We start from the raw sequence: 21,139 nt of genomic DNA on the forward strand, positions 1-21,139 counted from the left end.
CCGTGATCATAGTTGCACTAGACATAGGCTTTTAGATGATTTTTTTCACTCTATTTCTCAGTTGTCTGAAGTGTTATATTGCTTTCATAAATAATAATTTATAAAAATATATTAAAAATCCCATGCCCAGTTGAGGGTTAGAGGCAAGGATGCAAGGGAAGGAAAGGCTGATTGGAACAGACAATCTGGTAAGCTCTCTGCCTTATCACAAACAAAATCAAAATGTGGGTTCAGAGGCTAGGACCCCCCTGTACTTCCCAGCCCAGTTTTGAGTTATGTGTCTGGAAACCCCTCTGATAAGCTCGCCCGGCTATGGCATCACTTGAACCCTCTCCCCCAGGTCCTCAAAGGCATATTCTCTTATCTAATTTATCATCACTTACTGGCTTTTGAGATTAATTTCTGTGAATTTAAATATACATATTGAATGAATCACAAGAATTTGCATACTACTTGTTCTAAATGTTCCAATAGGTTGACTCTGTGAAGAAACAATTAAAAGCTGTCTTTGAAAGACTTAGCCTGGAGCAACAGAATTTAGAAAATAGTCTTTCAGACTGGAGTATTAAAGTAAGTGTGAAGCAGACAGTAATTTGTTTATCAATTTGTCATTGGTGTTAAATAAAACAATCATGTAATTTATTTTTCAGATACTAGATCATTATTCAGAAGAAAGGAGGAACCTGCTTAGTGAACTGCCAATGGAATTAGAAGCTTTGGAATGCCCATACCCTGATTTGAAATCTTCAATTTTTAATGAGTTCTGTAACTTTACAGAGAAATATCAAAAGAAACTTCAAGATTTTGATCTGCAGTTAGAAGACATAAATAGGTAATAACATAAAACTGCTTGAATTATGTAGATTTTTGCTACTACATTTTTATTTTTGTGGGAGATTACTATACTTCTGTTTTACCATTTTCATAGGTACTACTATGTGATTGGAATATAGTCAATTGATAAATGTTTAGATTGAATATTGTTGAATGGAAAGGGTTTTTTTTTTCCCCCTCTCCAAAATGATTTCTCTGAAATAGTGGTTTTAAAGGTTTTTATAAGGTTGAAACATGATGAAAATAGCCTTCTCACTGAGCTCTCTACTACACAGGTAAGAAATAGTTTTTTTAAACATGAAATTTTTGTAACTATGGATTTTCATTTCAAGATGTGAAGCGCTTCTTCAGTGGAGATTTACAGATCAGTAGTAACAATTGGTTGCAAGGAAAAAATGTAGTTATGGAATTATGGTCATATGGATTATTTGTAATCCACTGTGATTTTGTCTTATGGTGAATATAAGTATATTTTGTAAATTTTAAAAAACATGCTAAATTTTTTTTTTTTTTAGAAAGTGTACTTTTGGCTGTAATCCTCTCCTGAATGACAAATATACTGTTAAGTGATTTAAAATTCAGTTGTGGCAGGGTCAACTTCTCTAGTGTAAATTCTATATTAAAATTCATTTCATGAGCAAACTCAGAAATGCCATGTGGCTCAGATCAATAGTTTACCTCATGTAATGTTTGGCATATGAAGTTTCTGGGGAATGTTTTATATGGAAATATGCTTTTTATTCTATTATATTGACCTAAAAAAATTTCCCCAAAGAATATGTATTTAAAAAGAAAGAAAAACTATTGCAGAGATACATTTATCGTGTCCTTTTACTAAGGGCTTATTAAGGGTTGTTACTTTGAAACAGAAGAAAATAAATATGACAATTATTTGTATTTCTTACCTTTCTTAATGAATCCTTTGTAAATGAAATGCCTCCATATGAAATTACTAGTGTTAAATGAATAACAATAAGGAAAACCTTAAATCCTATCAAGTAGAGTCATTTGTTTTAGTAGCTTCTTGATCCACAGTCCAGTTACTACTTCTAGTCTCTGCACAGTTGGCGAGGCAGTCGTAGGTGACATCTGAGTCTTTCCTGACCTAATATTCTTTCTTACATCTCTGTGGTGATGGTCTCATCTTCTTCCCTAACAAACATGCTTTAGTCTCCTAAGAGCTTCATCTCTCCCACCTCTCTGCCTTCCATTTTTCCTTTCCATATTGCAATAAAGCTGAGAAAAAAATGAATAATATATCATTTATATGTGTTGATTAATTGATGAATTAATTGAAAATCAGTCACAGTGATGTATTAATTCAACCATCCACTTAATTTAAGTCTCTAATTGTAAAATAAACATCCTTTCTCCCTTCCCTATCCCATCCTTATTAAAGAGATTTTAGAACTCAACAAGAAAAAAAGAGTTTGTGTGTGTGTGTGTGTGTGTGTGTGTGTGTGTGTGTGTTTTGTGACAGATGCATTACTGTCAGGCTGATTCGGGCTGTGAGGAAGGTAAATCTGACTGTCCTTTTTTAAAAAAATTTTAAATTGATTTCAGAGAGGAAGGGAGAGGGAGAGATAGAAACATCAAGGATGAGAGAGAATCATTGATTGGCTGCCTCCTGTAGGCCCCTTGCTGGGGATCAAGCCTGCAACCTGGGCCTGTGCCCTGACCTAGAATCAAAGCATGACTTCCTGGTTCATAGGTTGACGCTCAACCACCGGCCAGGCTGACTCTGTCCTTTTAAAGCAAGTTGATTGCCCCATGACCTTCCTTACACATGGCATTTTGTCCCCTTAGCACAGGTAACTGAGATGGTGGTGTCTCTCGAATAGCAGCTCCTAAACATGGAGGAGTTTGCCTTCGCAGCCTGTAATGCCTGCCTCCTGCAAAGATCTACCCCTCACAGCTCACTTTCCTACTTTCCTTTTAATCTGACCTTTTCCTTCATACAAACCTGAGCACTCAGAAAAAGATGAGATTCACAGCTTCATTGATGTTACTGGAGATTAAGTAGAAAATAAGATGAATGTACATCACATGCTAAGGGAAGAAACAAGGATTAGAAGACAGAAAAGGGGTAGGGAGGATGTTCTAAAAAGGGATATTAAATGACTAGACTCTGATCCCTTGAAGACAAAGTAATTTATTAACAACATTTGTACGCTTAGCACCTAGCATATCTGGGCACATCATCGCTGCAAAATAAATGATTGTTCAACTGAGTTGAATTAAATATGCAAACAATGAAGGTGAGCATGGCAAGGCATGTGATGGGGCCAGTATGAATCTAGTTTCGAGGAATACAGGTTCATGAATCCTTGTTTAACAGTGTGCTTTCCACATATAATTATACAGAACAAAGTTTATAAAATTAATGGTGTTTTACTTCATGAATATTTGTTGGGTAATCCTTAACATACGAGTGATCTCTGCTAAGCTCCTTACTAAGGTGTTCAATAGACAGACTAGATAGGATATGGCTTTGCCTTTAAGAGGGCTTGGAATATTTAGAGGAAGCAATATATTGACATGTATCCTAATCAAATACATATTACATGCTCACAGCAACTAAGAGACTATTTTATAATATGCTGGCTGTGAATGATGAAATAAAACTGAATGATGTTTCAGGCATAGCTTCATTGAGGAGAAAGAGAGTAAATGGGCTATTTTGAATAAGTACTGAGGTCATGGGCATCAACAATCTGACTGGTGGGCATTAAGGTGAGCAAAATAATATTCTAACCAGCACAGTGAGTTATATGTTCAACTGTTATATTAGTTTGCCCAGTATCTGTCATAATTTTGATATGGCCATTTCCCCTTTGGATTCCAGTTATTTGGCTTTATAAGGATACACATACATTGTGCCCATGTAGGTACACACCTACATAAGTGAGTTTGTGCATATTTTAAATAGATGTGTGTTGCTATGATATAAGAATGTTGACATTTCTGGGGGACATTTTTAAGTTATAAGTTTTCATTGGGCTAATGGCAGTGGACCTCAAGGTTAATCCCAACATTTATTTTAATTCCCCCTATTTTGTAGCGGCTCACTGGTTTGGTTTGGAATGACTCCATCGCAGACCCCAAGGTAGTCCCTGGTGGGATTGTGCACCAGTCAGTCACCACATTTCCCCGGCCTCAGTTGCTAGCTCATGGTGGTCCTCAAGTCAAGGACAAATCTCAGAACTTTTGTTAGGTACTTGTGAGGAGTAGTGCCTTTTTTTCTTAGTGGATGGACCAAGAAAGCACATAGTTGAGGTTGCTGCTGGCAGCTGTTGTGTGGATGAAAGGAAACAGCACACAAGAAGCCCAGATCATCATGGGGAAACTGAGCTGGCGCCCTGTTTGAACTGTGTGGGAAGCCACCCTCACTGCTGGATTTTCAAGGGTCATTAGTCCACATTAATGTGTAAAGCCAGTGTGAGTAGGAATGCAAACAACTAAAATTTTATATGCTAGTTGATTTCAATATATCCATAACTCATGAAATAATCTATTAGTTTAGTGCAATTACAATTGAAGAATTGTTAAAATGTATTCTAAAATGTATCAGGAAGATTAAGGTTGTAAAATCAGCCAAAGTTTCAAAATGAAGAATAACTGAGATTGGTTGTGAAACTTGCACAGCCAAATACAAATATATAATATCAAAATAGATTAGAAAGTTTTATATATCTGTGGAATATGTAGCAGATAAGTAGAACAAAATAGAAAGATAGAACATATCTATAATAATTTAATTTATTATAAAGGAAAAATTTCAAAACTATAAGAAAGATTGGATTATTTATAGGAGCATTAAATAACAGGAAATTGGAGAAATGAGGTTAGATCTCTTTCTTATCCCATATGACTAAAATACTCTAGGTTTATTAAAATGTGAATAAGAAAAATCATAAAATAATGAGATAAAAACAAAACAAATATTAAGTAATCTTAGAATGGGGAAGGCCTTTTAAAGTATGCTACCTGCAGTGAAAATCATAAAGAAAAGGTTTAAATAAGTGCAATGACATAAGCATTAAAAAAAAAATCTAGCAGGATGGTTTCTCGGGCAAGTTTTAAATCTTTAAATAGTCAATAGGGACTTCCAGTTTCTGGTCCAGCAGGTAAGGAGCTTAGAGTTTGTCACTCTGCTCTAAAAACCTGAACAAGCTAAAAAATCACCAACTCTTCTTAGGTACATCAGGGTAGCAAAGTCACAGGGCAAACTGCTGCCCTCCAAATTGGAGAGACAGGCAATATGAGAGTCACATTTTACCTGAGAATAAACCCAGGAGCAGAAACCTCCATGTGGGGACGATCTGGTGTGCAGGTTTGGGCATGTTGAATTTGAGATGCTGTCAGATTTCCAAGTACAGATTTTTAAAGACAGTCAGTTATATGAGTTATAGGTATGTTGTTTATAAAAATGAAGAAATATTCTACACATATCCATTGATTTTCTTCTTGATGAATCAGGTCCAATATTATCCATTTTTTTTTCAATAAATGTTAACCTTCATTGTGTTAAATATTCTTTTACAACCTATTTTTTATTACTTGCATGGTGTTACAATATATGGTTGTGCCACAAAAATTCAACCCTCTACCTGGTTTTGCAAAGTTATTTATTACATATTTTGATATTTGTTTAAAAACCTTGACACAAATAACTTTTTCACTATATTTTGAGTAATACCATGATTATTCTTTTAAGATGAATTCTTAGAAATGGAACTGATAAATCAAAGGGTGTGAAAAAGTCTAAGGCTTTTGAGAATGTTAAAAGTCATAAAGTAATTAAGTATTTTCAATTATGTATTTATTGAAATACAATGTATTAAATGTACGTGAAACCTACAAAAGTAGGTTTAACCTAATAAAGGGTAAAGGGTGCCAAATACATGGTAAAGGAAGGAGATTTGACTGTTGATGGAGGGCACACAATGCAAGATATAGATCATATGTTATAGAAATGTACACTTGAACCTATATGATCTTATTAACCAAGGTCACCCCAGCAAATTTAATAATATTTTTTTAAAAGTAGGTTTAACCATATTGCTTTCTAGGAAAGTAGAAACAATTTATACTTTCACCAACAGTCTATCATTTGATCCATCTTGTAGGCATGTTGATTAGGGCAGTGGATATTGCCCATCACCCATAAACAGCACCAGTGTCTTGTTAATATTCTCTTTCTCTTTTTTGATATTTATCTACCTAGCACAGCGGTGTAGCATCACTGTTCTTATGTGAAATTTTGGCAGCAGAATTGGCAAAAAGATGAAAAAGATGAAAGATAAGATAGATAAAAGCCAGTATCAGAAGCCAGTACTCAAGAGACAGTTATTGGCCTTACATAATTTTATTTAAAAAATATTTGATTAAACAAATAGTTACATGTTTGATTGTTGCTTGATGAATATAAGATAGAAGAAAAGGGAAAAGAGCATAATAAATAACTGACATTGCTTACTTGATGAACTCAGAACAAGTTAGAACATTGGAGCCTTAATTACCAGGTGGCGTTTTTCTCTGAGAATGTAGTCTTAGACTTTTGGAAAGTTTCAGTTCCTGGGCATGTCCAGTCTCAGGTTCTACATTTCTGGTCTGGGCTGGTTGTGTGTCAAGGGTGGTTAACAAGGGGAAAAGTGCTGAGAAACAGAAGCATTATTATTTGAACACTAATGTGTTCACTTAATCACAGTGGCTAAATGACCCACTCAAGCAATATTCGGGGTCACTGCAACTCCCATTTTCTCATGGTGTATTCCAACAGGGATTGTCCAACCTGACCTTGGAATTTATATTTGTTGGGGAAGGGGGAGGAAATAATTGTAGGTTAAGATCTTATTTTTGTCATGTATATTTAGTAGCTTTCTCTTAAAATAAACACATCATTGAAAACAATTACTTTATGACTTTTGAATGAAAGCCACATTTTGTGATTGTTTAACCTACTTTGGTTTATTGTGGGAATTCTCTTGGCTATGGTGGAATGCCATATCAAGGGAAAACAATGGGTCCATTTTCTAGGGTATACTCAAAATTGGTCTTAAAGTTTGCCTTTGCTTAATTAATAACTCAGCCTGTATATTATCTGTATGTTATGTTTGTTTAAATGTATTCGTGAAAAGTGTATCTAAGAATAGTGGCTATAAATGTCTAGGTCAACAGACTTTTTTTAAAAAGTATATTTTATTGATTTTTTACAGAGAGGAAGGGAGAGGAATAGAGAGTTAGAAACATCGATGAGAGGAAACATCGATCAGCTGCCTCCTGCACACCCTCTACTGGGGATGTGCCCGCAACCAAGGTACATGCCCTTGACCAGAATCGACCCTGGGACACTTCAGTCCGCAGGCCGATGCTCTATCCACTGAGCTAAACCGGTTAGGGCAACAGTCTATTTTGGGGGTATCACTGCAGCCCACAACTGCCTTCTTGATATAATCATTTCAGCCAGGAACTACACAGTATAATGATGCATGAAGCTACACTGCTAATACTTTGCGAGACTAGAAAATCTGGGTTTTACAAAATCAAGGAGTGAGAATCATTGATGAGAAGTTTCTGTTCTTCCCTGGATGTGAAATCAAATTAATCTTGAGTAAATCATATTGGAGAAAATGGAAACATAGCAGCTTGACAGATTTGTGTCCAAGACAATTGACATGCTATTTTTTAACCTGGATAATACAAATAGAACTTGTTATTAAAATAATAAAATATGTGTAGCTCTAAGCAAAGAGAAGATTAAAATGTCTATGGACACGATAGCCGAATTGTGACATAGAGGAATTATAACACCTATTTATACTTCAAATCAATTGTTCATAACAAGTTTTTCCTACTCCTTATATTTTGAAGATCAACTGTGGGTAAATATAATACTTTGAGGAAATCCTATTTTTAAAACTGACTATGGAGAACCAGTAATGTAAGAAATTATAATCACCATGCTCACAGGCTTATGTTTATTTGCCATATTAGTGCCTATAAAGGAACATAAAATTGAACATTGTTAATGTCTAAACAAATAACAAACTCAGAAAGAGTTCCATCACTCTTCTAATTCATCCTTTTAATTTCTTAATGATTACTGGTAGGTTTGAGGTGATATTGTAGAGTCTCTAGTGGTAATTAAAACTTTAGAAGCCCTCATGATGGTTAATTAAGTGTTTCCTCATGATATTCCAAAGAAGTAGACCAGTTTTATCATTCTTGCTTTTGAACCTGGAAAACTGAATCATAATGTCTATATAAAGTAATTTTATTCAGTTCAACTTTATTGCAATTTAAAATGTTCTCATGCTCTAAAAATGAAAAATAAAATGGGGTAACATGGAGGCAGATTTTGGCTCAATAGAAAGATTTAAAAAGTAATGAGAGCAAATAATGTGTTTGTAGATTATCTTGTCTTTACTGATTCTGTTAATTTGAGTTTGAGTTGTTTTTTGTTTAGTTTATTTTTCCTAAAAATGACTATTGGTGTTGAACACCTGTCTGTTTCCAATGAGCTGAGGAGAGTTACTGTAGATGCTGGTCTCTGGCCACCTTGGGTTTGCATCTCTTTAATCTCTATATCTTTCATTATCTTTTCCTTCCAAAGTGAATATTAGGATGCTACATTCAAAAAATAATTTCTCTTTCCTTCACTTAACTATCAAATAGGATATCTTTAGCTGTAAGTAAGAGAATCCACAACTCAAGTGAAAGCAACTTTAGCAATTAGGTGATTTCATATCTTATTTCACACGAAGTGCAAAGGTAGAGAAGTCAAGTGCAGTGAGGTCTGGTTTTCTGCATTCCCTTGCCCTGTCTTCCTGCAGGTTAGAGACTTCCTACCAGACAGCTGTTGCTCCATACCACAACACCCAGGAGCAGAAAGGGGCCTTTTCTTTTTTGTGATGTTTCTTAAGAGCTAGAAAACCTTTCCCCGAGAAGACTTTTCACACTTCATTGGCCAGCACTGGGTCTTTTGTCCATGCTTATCCCAAACACTGGCCAGAGGACTAGGAAGCTCGTGAATGAACATTTGTGAATGTCTTTAGATTAATCAAGATTCACTTGGAGGGCTGGAGAACTCTCACCTCCCCTGAAGTGGGCAGAGGAGGAGGGGAGGGCTATGGAAGAGGGCTATGGAAAAAGGTAGATCTTGAATAAAATCAGGATTCTGATGGACAAGAGCAGGAGTAAGGGCAATATCTTCTACAATTACCTTTTCCTTACACTTTTTATGATGAATATAATTATTTAATACCTGGCATATGGGGTAGTTGAGTCATTACTTTTTACTTTTAACAGTCTGTTTTATCTTGATCATATTTTATCAAAACTTCCACTAGTAACTATATTGCCTCTTAAAATTAGTGGTGGGTGAATGTAGAAAATAAGGATGGGTTAGGAGTCTTGCCATCATCCCCAAAGTACACATTCCACCTCCAAAAAATACACATTCTAAGCAAAAATTGAGCTTTCTATGCAAAATACTTTTTAAAATTATAAGTAAAAACAACAGGCTTGCTATGAAAATAAAAACCGCAGCTTCCAAATAATTACTTAGCCTTCTCTTCTGAACAGATTCTCATCCCTAACCTGCCTATAAGAAATTCTGGAGCCATCACTTTTAGAGCTCTGCCATATTTTCACTTTCCTGTCACCCCTCAGAAGAATGTGGTCCAAGGTCTGGTGGGCCACTCTGCTGTTGTTGATTCTTCAATTCAGTAAATTTTGACCATACTCCTGAGAGCTCACTTTATTCTAGTTGTCAACTCCCACCTGCATAGCCAGACTGGGCAGAGCCTAGGGACCCTGAAGGCAAGAACTGCTAAGTGGGAATGGATCCCATGGGAAGAAAATGTGCACACCAAAGAAAACCCAAGGTGCATGTTCCATTGGTCAGAAATGAGTCTGAGGCCAGGGAGCTTCCTGTAAATCAGGCTGAAAAGAAAAGATAGATTTGTCCTTGGACAATAGATCTGTGTTGTGGTGGTGGGTGGGAAGACAGTTTCAGGAACCAGGCTAATTAGAATTGGTGTTTGGATGGGTCGAATCTGGAAAGACAATGTTAAAAAGTGAAGTTCTCTTTTCCAGAGGGTCAGACCCAATGCAGCGAGACAAGCAGATGGTGTGAGAGCTCTCTTTCATCCACATCCACCCACAGTGGCCACTGCAAGCATGCTTCTTAGTGGAGGAGCATTAGGTGTCCCCTGACAGTGTTACACTGGAAGAGATTCTCTTTAGGCCAGATTTACCGTGGCCATTTCCCACTCTCCAGGCAGTCCTCATTTGCTGAGCACTGCATCAGCAAGCTTCAGGAAGCGCTAATTACCTTTTTGGCTGGAAAACTCCCTTCACTCTGAGAAAATGTAAAACAACTTTCAGCCCGTTTGTAAACACAATGTTTCGTTTCATAGACTTGTTTTTGTTGTTCAAGTACCTATCACCCTTATGAATTTTATTTGCCACTGTTGACTGCTCCCCCCCCCCCCCCCCCCCCGCAACACACACACACAAAGTATTTTGATGACATGACACCAATGACACCAGACAGACTCCAGGGAAATGGTTTAAATATGACTACTAAGAGAACTGGTAGCTAACTTAATTGTAAGTCAGTTTTGGATTTTCGGAGTGATTCAAATAGGTAGAAATAGGGAGAAAACCAGCCTCGGTCTGGTTGAATTCTTACAGCCCAGTAGTCCTCCTTTTCTAAATTATCTGTTTTATCTCATATCCTGGGAAATCATGATAAAATGAGATCAGTGGACTTCAATGTTTGGGGGCAGGAGATGGTGGGTGGGATTGAGGGGTAAATATCTCATATGTCCTCAGGCTAAAATTCCCTGAAGTGTTGAAAGTGCCCAATAAACCTGGAAACTGTAGAATTTTAGGGTGCTATTTTTAAAGATAACAATTACAAAACAACTTAAATTAGAAAATTTGGGTGGACAAAAAGAATAGAAATTGCAGAGACCTGCCAAAGATCTTTTGTCTAAAGATATTTTAGAACTTGCAAAAGCATAGGATAATTGTAAAGTCTTCTTTAAATTTTTTTTTAAATGACAGTCATTTTTCCCTAATTCGGAAAGGGGATAAGTGATCAGAATAGTCTTCAATCTGTGTAATTTAGCTCATTCTTTCATCATAATCACCAGCAAAGCAGTTAAATTAAACAAGAATTTCGGAAGATAAAAGCTAACCCTTGTTGTTTTATAAAGCTAAGCTAGTCTGTTTAGATTTTTCTGAACAATGGAAAGCTAAAGGTTGGATTAGGAAAGATAAATGTCCAGATTTGAATTTAGAAATGCAGATATACTAAATTTGATTTTGTTTTAGAGGTTACGTAAGAAATGACTACTTTGTTATTGTGAAGAGGCTATTATGTTTGAATTTTACCATCCAGAAGACTCAGTCCTTACACGGTGGTGGGGGTTTTCTCCCTCACAAGCACCATCCTAATGGAGATGCATGACTGTGCCATTAGTATTGCTGATGGGAATATTTGCCTCAAGATGTAAGCCTGCGGCTGTGGAAACTGCTATGAATACTCTAAAAATAATAATGTTGTGAGTATTTATGTATGGTTTCTTTTCAGATGTTTTTTTATTCTACATATACTGGAAAATGACTTACAATCTGTGTAATTGTGGTAATTGGGAAAAGCTGTTGAGATGAGGTTTCTAAAATCAATAAGAAGAGCAAAATAAATGTGATCATTGTTCATGACATATTTGGTTTTAATGTTATATTATCATTTCATACATTGAAGGGGTTTTAATGTTGTCACTAAAATGGCACCTAAATAATTCACGCAATGTATAAAAATGCAGTGAGCACCACACGTTCTCCTGGTGCTATATTTATTTATGGCAACGTACACTGCTTAATGTGTGCTTTTATTTGAAAAGCATTTTTATAAATGTTTGCTATTTGCACTTTCTCTTTGAGAGAAATCTTGCACCGCCGTTCAGTATGAGAGACCGTCAACGCAATTAGCTTAGAAGTACTTCATTTACCAAAGAATTGAAACTATTTTTGAAAATGATGGGTAAGAAAGCTTGTATATTACCTTAGGTCCGGTTCATAGAAGCAATGCTGAGACAGAGATTGTAACAAGTGATTTGTTGGGCAATGCTCTCCGGAGAAGGGTAGTAAGGGAAGCAAAATAGAGGAGGGGAAAATGTCTACGCAGCGATCTGTGGGAATGAGCTGTAGTTTGCTCCCACAGTGAAACTCTGCAGCACAAACAGTATCACATAGCTGGTCCCATCTTGGGGTAAGTAGGCGGGGCTTCTGTAGCCCTCCATCAGATAATCAGTCATCAGTTGCGGTTAGCTCTTGTGTAAGAGAGCAGCCTTCTGCATGAGGCAGCTCCCTATTGGTTCAGAACAATTCTCCACAGAGGAAGGTGCACCTGTGCATGATCAGCATCTTGGTAATGGGGATTCTACCTAATAAAGGTGATCTGTCATGGTTTCAAAGCATCCTTTATACAGATGAATGACAATGTAAAAGAACAAAAAAAATTACTGAACTTAGACTCTGCCACTTCCTCCTCCCCAGCACACATTTCCAAAGGCACCCACCCACATTTGTCATCAAATAAAGGTAGACATACAAACCCTGTTAAAGTCCCTTTGCTTATGGTAACAGTTTAAAAACACGAATGAGGACATGGACTTTAGGTCTACTCATTATTGTGGCTGTGGTGTAGTAATAGAGAATTCATGTGGCTAACTCTGCTATTAAAATGCATTTATGTTATCATGAATGAAAATGAGTTCTTTGAGAGAGCACCAGAGATATTGCCCTTGAAGACTTGAGGGTGTTTTAAATGCCAAGTACACTCAGGCAAGCTTTTCTCCAGGCTCAATATCCATATTTGAAAGCCTTTATTTTCAGAAGCCGTTGACTGTCTATACGTGCCCAACTGATTCAGACAGAACAAGACACTCAAGGTGTTCAATGAATGAATTCATCTCATATTCTTTCTCTGCAACAAATTAGGCCATAGAGAAGCACTGTAGAGTATCCTGCTTCCTAGTAGAACATCTGTAACCCCCTCCCCCAATTATAGAGCTGTTAGCGATTATCTTCTTTGAGAAATATTTTTTCTTTCTTTCTGCTTACCAGAATAATGAAATAGGTAAACTTGTGTGAAGACAGTGGAATTCCCATTAGCATCACTGGTTTAAAGAGTTTTTTATTGTTTTAAATTGTCAAATATTTTTCAAGGGCAGAGAAGACGTATGAACATTTTTTTGAATTGTACAGTTAACTTTAAAGTAGAAGACCATTGATATAGTAGAAATAAACAATAGCAAGTCTTCATCATGGATCAAGGAAATATTTGTTGCTAATAATATTCCCTCTGATTGCATCTGTATTTGATTATTCCAATTTATTAAACAGGAATAATAATATGCAAATAATCACAGAATAATGAGTCATTAATTCAGTTTAGAGTGCAAGCTGATACTGCAACCTTTTCACTCCACATAGGGCTTTGCTAATGCAGTTGACTGTTGAAACAACAGGGGCTTGAACTGCATGGGTCCACTTATATGAGGATTTTTCCCCAGTAAAAACAGACAATTCTTCCAATCTGCGGTTTTGTATCTGTGGATTCAAACAAGCGCAACAGTGTTTTCACATTCCCAACTGCAGTTTCCCAACTGCACATTTCCAGCAGTCAGATCGAAAATAGTGTTTTGGATCCCTGGTTGATTTAATCTGCCATGCCAAAAGCTGACTGTAGAATCAAAGGTTATAGCTGGATTTTCATCTGCACCAGGTAGATGCCCTGTGTTGTTCAAGGGTCAACTGTACTCTACATAGGAGCACAAACCAGGTCTGTGGCTAAGAGTATTCTCAAGTGAGAAAGGCATTTTGGAGCTCGGTGGACATGTTATTGGTAAGATGACTTGAAGGGATCATCTTTACAAATGAATTCTTTAATGATCTGAAATGTAATGTTATTGGTTATCTTTTCGCAACCAATGTCTACTCTTACCCCAGAAAGCGAGATGTTGAGAAGGTAAAGTAAAAGATAATTTTAGACTTGCTTTTAAAGTCAAACCTGAAATGAAGTGCATTCCTCAGGCCTTAGTTTCCTGCATCTAATTGTTCATTTAACTGTCTACATTTGTATTTTCCTCCAGTCTAGAAATAGGAACTTTGTTGAATAAGCAAAATTCCTTTTTAATCTGTATGTTTAATAATTTATTTCCCAATGTTTTAAAAATTTCATTTACTAGTCATATTTTAAAAATATAGGCAAGATAGAATAAATATTTTAACAATTCTATGTCTCATTGTCAAACTTCTTCAAATTATGCCTGGAACTCATGGAAAGACCAAATAAAGGATTGAAAGGACCAATTGTAGTAGAATTTAGAACCTTTTCAATAGCAGATATTTAGTTTGGCTAATGTAGTAAAAAAAAAAAAGGCTTCATTTTAGGTAATCATCCTTACTTGCTAATAGCTTGGATAGTTTGAGGTCCCTCAAACTCCATGATTGCTTAACAACATGTTGTAATATTTTTGTTGCTTCCAGAAACTTCCAATTAAGTGAAGAAGAACACTGGATATACCAGGCTGTTTTGGATCAGTATCCTGGAGATCTCTGTGGCAGAAGAACTCTGTATTTGGACATGTTACAACGATATTTTCCTCACAAATCTAGGCATGCTTTGGTGAGTACTGGCAAGTTTTTTCCATGGTCCATAATTGTTAAGATATATATATATATATATATATCTATATCTATATCTATATCTATATCTATATCTATATCTATATATAAAATGGTGCTCCAAAATTTAGTTATTCCTACAGTCTAGAAAATAATAGTGTTCTAGGTTGAAGTCTCATAGTTCAAGTCTGTGTAGCCCATAAGAAGGTGGGTGACCCCCTGGCAACATTTGCTCTTCTGTGCTCACTTGCCCCAGAGATCTTCACTGTGGCTCCCTGGTTGCGCTGCTGGTATTGGACTTCCAGGTGTGTGTACACTCACCTGCCCGCCGTCAGAGGTTATTTCTTCTTTGGGTCTTGCTGGAAAGTGGAATGCCTGCTCCTGCTCCTTGGTCCACAGAGTTGCCACTCCTCAGTCCTTCCAGTCATGGGGAAGCCAACACTCACCTTGCGGGCTGGTTCTTATCTGTACCGTCCCCACCACCATAACTCTGTTTGATCCCTCTACATGGCTCTGACACACAAATGCCTCAAATTCATAGCCATGCCTGAAATTTCCCTGAGAAGGGCCTGGAAATTATTGTTTCATTTTCTAGTTGACAAGACAAAAACACAAAAGTTAGCTTGTCACCAATGAATTTCATAAAACTCACCTTAAAATACTAGTATATATGTAAACAAGTTTGCATAGACTCTTAACTTTTAAATGGGCCAGCCTATAAAATATTATCACATAATCTGCATTTTTGTAACTTTTAAATTCAGCAAGTAAGAACAATATTAACATGTATATAGAGTTTACTTATGTCGGGCATGTGTATAGTAAACTCCTGTAACACACGTAACAGTTGATAAGAGAAGTACCATTGTTATACTTATTTTACAGATGAAGAAATTGAAGCAAAGGCCACACAGCTAGTATGATCATCTATCCTCTCCCCACCCTCCCATAATGATTTGTTTTAATTTTGAGCTATAAATAGCAGATACCTGTTATTAAAAAAAAACATTAGCCCTGGCCAGTGTGGCTCAGTTGGTTGGAGCATTGTCTTGTACACCAAAAATTCATGGGTTTGATTCCCAGTCATGGCACATACCTAGGTTGTGGGTTCAATCCAGTTTGACTGTGTATGAGAGGCAAATGGTTGATATTTCTCTCTCTCTATCTCTCCCTCTCTCTCGCCCTCTCTCTGAAAAAAGACACACAACATACCACATTAAAAAACATGTTATATAATAAATAATTCACTCTAGAATTTTTAGAAAGTCTTAATTTATTAAATTAGATCTTTCTTTTTATCCCCTGTCAAATCTAGTTGCTTCTGTGACCAGCTGTCATTTTTATCTTTGTAGACTTTTTATATTTGCCTACTATTTACATAATAAAGATTTTTACATTTACTTCTTACATTGGGCTGATTAGTATGCATTTCTGCATGGTGCATGCTTCCTTTCTTAATGTTTGACAGGTTTTAAGTGTATTCTTGGCTTTGGGGAACAAAGCTAAAAAGTTTACAGAACAGATTTGAGCAGCGGATGTTTGGTGTACGTGAAACCATAGCCTGTTTCATCATGTGCCTAATTAAACTAACCTGAATTATTCTTTTAGGTGGGACCAACCTTTCCCTGCTTGCGACCTTCTTTTTTCACACCATTTAGAGGTTCAATAATGTATCAAATTCAGAAACATGGTCTATACTGGCAAAATAAAGAATTATTTAGGTCAGTGACTCTCAACTTCAGGAGACACATTTATATAATGAGCATTTCAGAATCACCTACAGAGATTTTTTTCAACCACTTGGGCTATCTCTATTCCTGTTCCTCCCCTCAAGGCTGAGATCTCCTCTGGTTGGGATTCATGGGCAACAGGAACTTCTGCTGCTGATGTGAGAATGCCAAGTCCCTCCGGAGTGTGGGATGGAAAGGGCTAATGTCATTTCTATAATTACTTCAAGTTTAGACATCTTAACATCCGGGCAAATTATTAAGGGCAAATTGAGTTTTCAGGATTATTTGTAACAATTTTTTAATGTTTATTAGCACATGTCAAACTGAAGCACTTAAATGAATTGTTAAAATACCAAACTAATTTAAAGATGGAGTGTTTTTGAAATTATATATAGGGGAAATAATGCTTTCTGCTCATAGATTCATTGCCACGTAGAAGTGGAAGTTATTATAGGGCCGCCTGTGTCTGACTCCATCCTGTATGAGGAAACTATGGATTTATAGTCCCTAGTTACCAGTTAGCCACAGGCTCAGAACTCTGGGACTGGAACCAGAGATGCTTGTCCCCAGTAAATATCAGTTGTTATAATTCATTTTATTCATTTTCGTAACAATGACATAAGGCATAGACTCACGTTCGTTATAAGTGTAAAGAGTGTGCTAATATCCATCCGTTTTCTTTTCAGGTCGAACATGAGAAATGTTGTGACCAATATCACTTTGCAAGGGAGCAGCGAAGGGTCCTGATATCAAATTGGAATAAGAATAGGAGGGATTTTATACAGAAGGCTGTGCTGACACTTGCCGAGGCCTGTGCGGCTCATGAAATGGAGAGCACGTTGGCTAAGGACAGGAGAAAGCAACAGGATTTGTGTGCTGACCTGAAAGCCAAGGTGAGATGCTTTGCACAAGGTATTTCAGTGTTTTCATGGGTATTCATTTAAGAATCCACGTTCCCCTCTTGTTCAAATTCTAACTGAAGTTCACTCTCCTTAAAAAGCCTATTTTGAATCAAACTGTTAGTTCAAACCATCAACAATCAAGAATTTCATGTGGTTCAAGCTGAAGTTCCTGTAACCGGAGCTTAATATCGAAGTCCTGATTGGGAGATGATAGCCAACTCCACACCATTCATGCTGCACGCCAGAGTGAGGTGCGGGGCGAGCACGCAGAGTGTAGTTGTAAAGTTACCGCCTGATGCTGGCTCAAAGATGCGTGAACCTCTCATTCACACTTAAAAAAGGGTCAAGTTATGGAGAGGAAAGAGAATCTGTGAGGAGATATGTTAGGAGAGCTTGATGGGCTGTGAGTCCTCAATAAAGTGAGAGGCTGAGGAGATGGGGTTTCCTTCCTCCTCAGACCCAGTGAGGCGCCTCCAGGACGGCTGGGGAGTTTAGTGGGTCACCCCTGTAGTTGGAGGCTTGTGAACTGGTGTCTGATGCTCACAGGGGAATACAGAGGAGCTGCCTCAGTGGCTCCTCTGATTTTAATTTTTCCTATCCACCGGCACAGTATATGCTTCCTTTATTTGTCTTTTTTTTTTTAGTTTCTTTTTACAGTATCTTATGATTTTCTGAGTACAGGCCTTTTACATCCTCGGTTAAATTTATTCCTAGGGATTTTATTATTTTTGAAGCAATAGTGAATGGGATTGTTCTTTTTGTTTCCCTTGATGATAGTTCATTATTGGTGTATAAAAATGCAAACAACTCCTGAACATTTATTTTGTATGTTGCTACTTTACTGAGTTCATTTATCAGTTCTAGATGTTTTTGGTGGAATCTTTAGGGTTCTGTATGTACAGTATCATATCATCTGCAAATAATGACAGTTTTACTTGTTTCCAACTTGGATGCCTTTCATTGCTTCTTCTTGTCTGATTGCTGTGGCTAGGACTTCCAGTACTACGTTGAATAAGAGTGGTGAAAGTGGACAATCCCTGTCTGATTCCAGATCTTAAGGGAAACACTTTTAGATTTTCCCCATTGAGTATGATGTTGGTTGTGGGTTTGTTATATATGGCCTTTATTATGTTGAGGTATGTTCCCTCAATTCCCAGTTTGCTGAGAGTTTTTATCATAAATGGGGAGGATCCAATAGAATATTCATCAGCTTTCCACTGGTGTCCTTTCAGGGTCGTGGGCTTCACTGATTGGTTGGTGCCCGGGGAGGGGTCATTAGTTAATGTAGCTGGTCCTGAGGTCAGCTCTGACCTCGCTTGTCTGGTTTTGCTGCTTTTCTGGGCCTGGAGCTGAACCACAACCTAAGCCTAGATGTATTTGATGTGGGTCAGATCCCCATTGTCCTGGGGGCTTAATGCTTAAGGGCTATTCTTCAGCCTCCTTATTTGTTCCCCCTCTAAGAGCATGTCCAGCAATAAGAAAATTCAGGGGTCTGAACCTCATGACCACCGATGTGCTAGAGGAGAAAAGGTTGCCCTGGGGGCGAGGTCCTCATTTTCCCTGTTTCGTTCATTACAGGCACCCGGGGCTTTCTACCCTGGTGACCTTCTGTACCTGGCCCGACAGCCTTGCTCTACTCACGTCTGTCTAACTGCCTACCACAGAGTCATTACAGAGCGCTAGCTGCAGTCTTCTTCCCCACTTCTCTGGTGCTTGTCTTTCTCGGGTGCTCTGCCTCAGGTAAGCTAGTTCTCGCATTGCCTCTCTTCTCGGAGCCATCTGGTTTTCTTTAAATCTCATGCTTCTTTGTTGCCCTGTGGCCTCTACTCTCTGGTGGGTTCAAGAAAAGTTCTGATGTTATAGGTTATTTCGCTTCTTATTGTGGTTAATGTGGGAGCCACATTTTTCTACATCCTAAGTGGAAGCTGGAATGACCTCATGAAATGTTATCTATCAGTCTTTTATGTACCCTATTTAAGAAATCATTGGCTAGTGGCATGGGTCATTTTCAAAGGCATTCTGACGGAGATTTTCCCGACCAGCAGGGCTCCTGCCACAGCGAAGGAGGCCCCCCAAAACAGTGCAGGGGAACTACAGTAAATGGGAATCTGATAGGTGGAAGTGAAGGAGCTAGTCAGAGGAAGATGTGTATGGCCCACACCAGGGGAATTTTTCTGAGAACAGTTCAGCTCACAATCATGGCAACAGAACTAGCAGGAGAGCAAGAGTCAGCATTACCCACCTGCCAGGTTTGCTTGGGACAGTGTCAGTCACCAGTATGATCAGCGGTCCTTTCCTTGACCTCTCTTCTCCTTTCCCCTCCCACCTGTGGACGGTGGGTCTAAGCATCCAGGAAATGAAAGATGTCATCTTCTGAATAAAGAGGGAAGAGTTAATTAATCTTGGAACGAGACAATTTAATTTTGAATCAAGACTGTATTTTGTGACTTCAAGTGACTTTGGGATCCTCTGTAACCCAAGAGGGAGCCATGGGCTCTGTCACTACTTTTCATGTAGTGACAGAAACATCTGAATGGGGGACAAACATAATGCTGTGTTTTTATTATTTCCCACACATTGTGCTGCTCAGTGTATCAGGCATTTTCTACAATGGGTCCCCTACATCTCAGGCCTTCCAATAGATGCTTAATAGGTATTTTCTCTTTTTACTGTCATGACAAATCTAAGTTAAGAGGTGCAGGGGTTTCTGCAGAGCGCCCACCCACTGAAATCAGCTGCTTGGATCCTAGAGACAAAATAGGGAGTGTCTTGTGACCATGGTCACAAGATGGTGAACAAATATTTCTGAATTTTTGGAGATGAAGCCTCGCAGGATTACATGCGGGCAGAGAATGGAGAAATTGATGCATAAATTAAACTGTGCTAAAATGGATTTTATTTCCCATAGAGATGGTGTTATCATTGGTGTTTGTGCTCCTGATCAGGGACTGAGGTACAAGAATGTATAGCTAGGACCAAAAATACATCATAAAAAAGGGTAACTCTATCGATTCTAATAGTAATTTAAAATATCAAGTTATACTCATGATTTTTTTTTAACCTGGAAGGAAACTTGGAGATTTATCCCTCTCCTGCATTTTCCAAGTCTGAAAGCTGAGTCCTGAGAGATAAAGTGACTTGCCTGAGGTTCACGCCAGCTCATTTGACTTGAAATTCAATATTATCTCAGCCCTACAAAGCTTTGTATACAATCATCTTACAGAATAATAGAAGATATTTATTATGCTGTGGGCTCCACTGTGCTATAAAATAGACCCAGAGAATGTGAAAAATATCACTTCATTGTATCATAAATTTGACCTTTCTAAAACTAACATGCTAGCTATAATAAACATTAATTAAACATTTAACCATAATTTTGTTCTCAGTCTTGGAATTTAAAGGGGCTTCTAGGGGTTGATTTAGATGGTTTGTGTCTTTTAAGAATAGTGCTAGAAGAATTTTGAAATAATGAATTTTCTTTCTCTTTTTCTCTCTTTCTATTTTGCTGTTCTACCAGTTACAGTTGCTGTAGCAAAGAGAGGCTTTTAGGCTTCTTGCCAGAGGCGTAAGACGGAAGTGGGGGAGTAGAACTCCCATTCTTCTCCCACAAAACCTGCTCTTTGATCTCCTATCTTTCCCAGACTACCAGCCCCTCCCCAGTGTCCAGCCCAGATCACTAGCGAGGTGCGGGCTTGCTTCCTTGGCAGCTGGGGAAGCGCATTCCCAGATCCCTCACATAGATGATGTATGTCCTCTGCAGCCATGCTGGGTGGCCAGGTGCCCATAGGAAAAGTCAGCTTCCCATGGACTCTCAGTGCCACAGGAGAGGCCGTCAGACTGTCTTTAGTTTGCCAATTCTCCCCATTCCTCTTATGACTGTTTCAAAGGGTCACCAGTCCTTACAAGACCCTTACCTATCACCATACACTGTCCCCACCAAATTCCCAAGAGACTATCCACCTCCTA

General features: G+C 37.8%; 1 protein-coding gene across 1 annotated transcript in view; it reads left to right on the plus strand.

Annotated features, from left to right (window-relative positions):
• The window catches only part of CCDC148 (coiled-coil domain containing 148), a 211,262-nt gene that overhangs the window by 76,052 nt on the left and 114,071 nt on the right, over positions 1-21,139 (plus strand). The window contains exons 6-9 of the mRNA XM_023743804.1: positions 475-570; positions 651-832; positions 14,401-14,539; positions 16,955-17,161. Of these exons, the coding sequence (XP_023599572.1) occupies positions 475-570; positions 651-832; positions 14,401-14,539; positions 16,955-17,161 (624 nt within the window). The remainder of the gene's footprint in view (positions 1-474; positions 571-650; positions 833-14,400; positions 14,540-16,954; positions 17,162-21,139) is intronic.

Source organism: Myotis lucifugus, unplaced genomic scaffold (genome assembly GCF_000147115.1).
Source record: "Myotis lucifugus unplaced genomic scaffold, Myoluc2.0 scaffold_5, whole genome shotgun sequence".
Lineage (NCBI taxonomy): Eukaryota > Metazoa > Chordata > Mammalia > Chiroptera > Vespertilionidae > Myotis > Myotis lucifugus.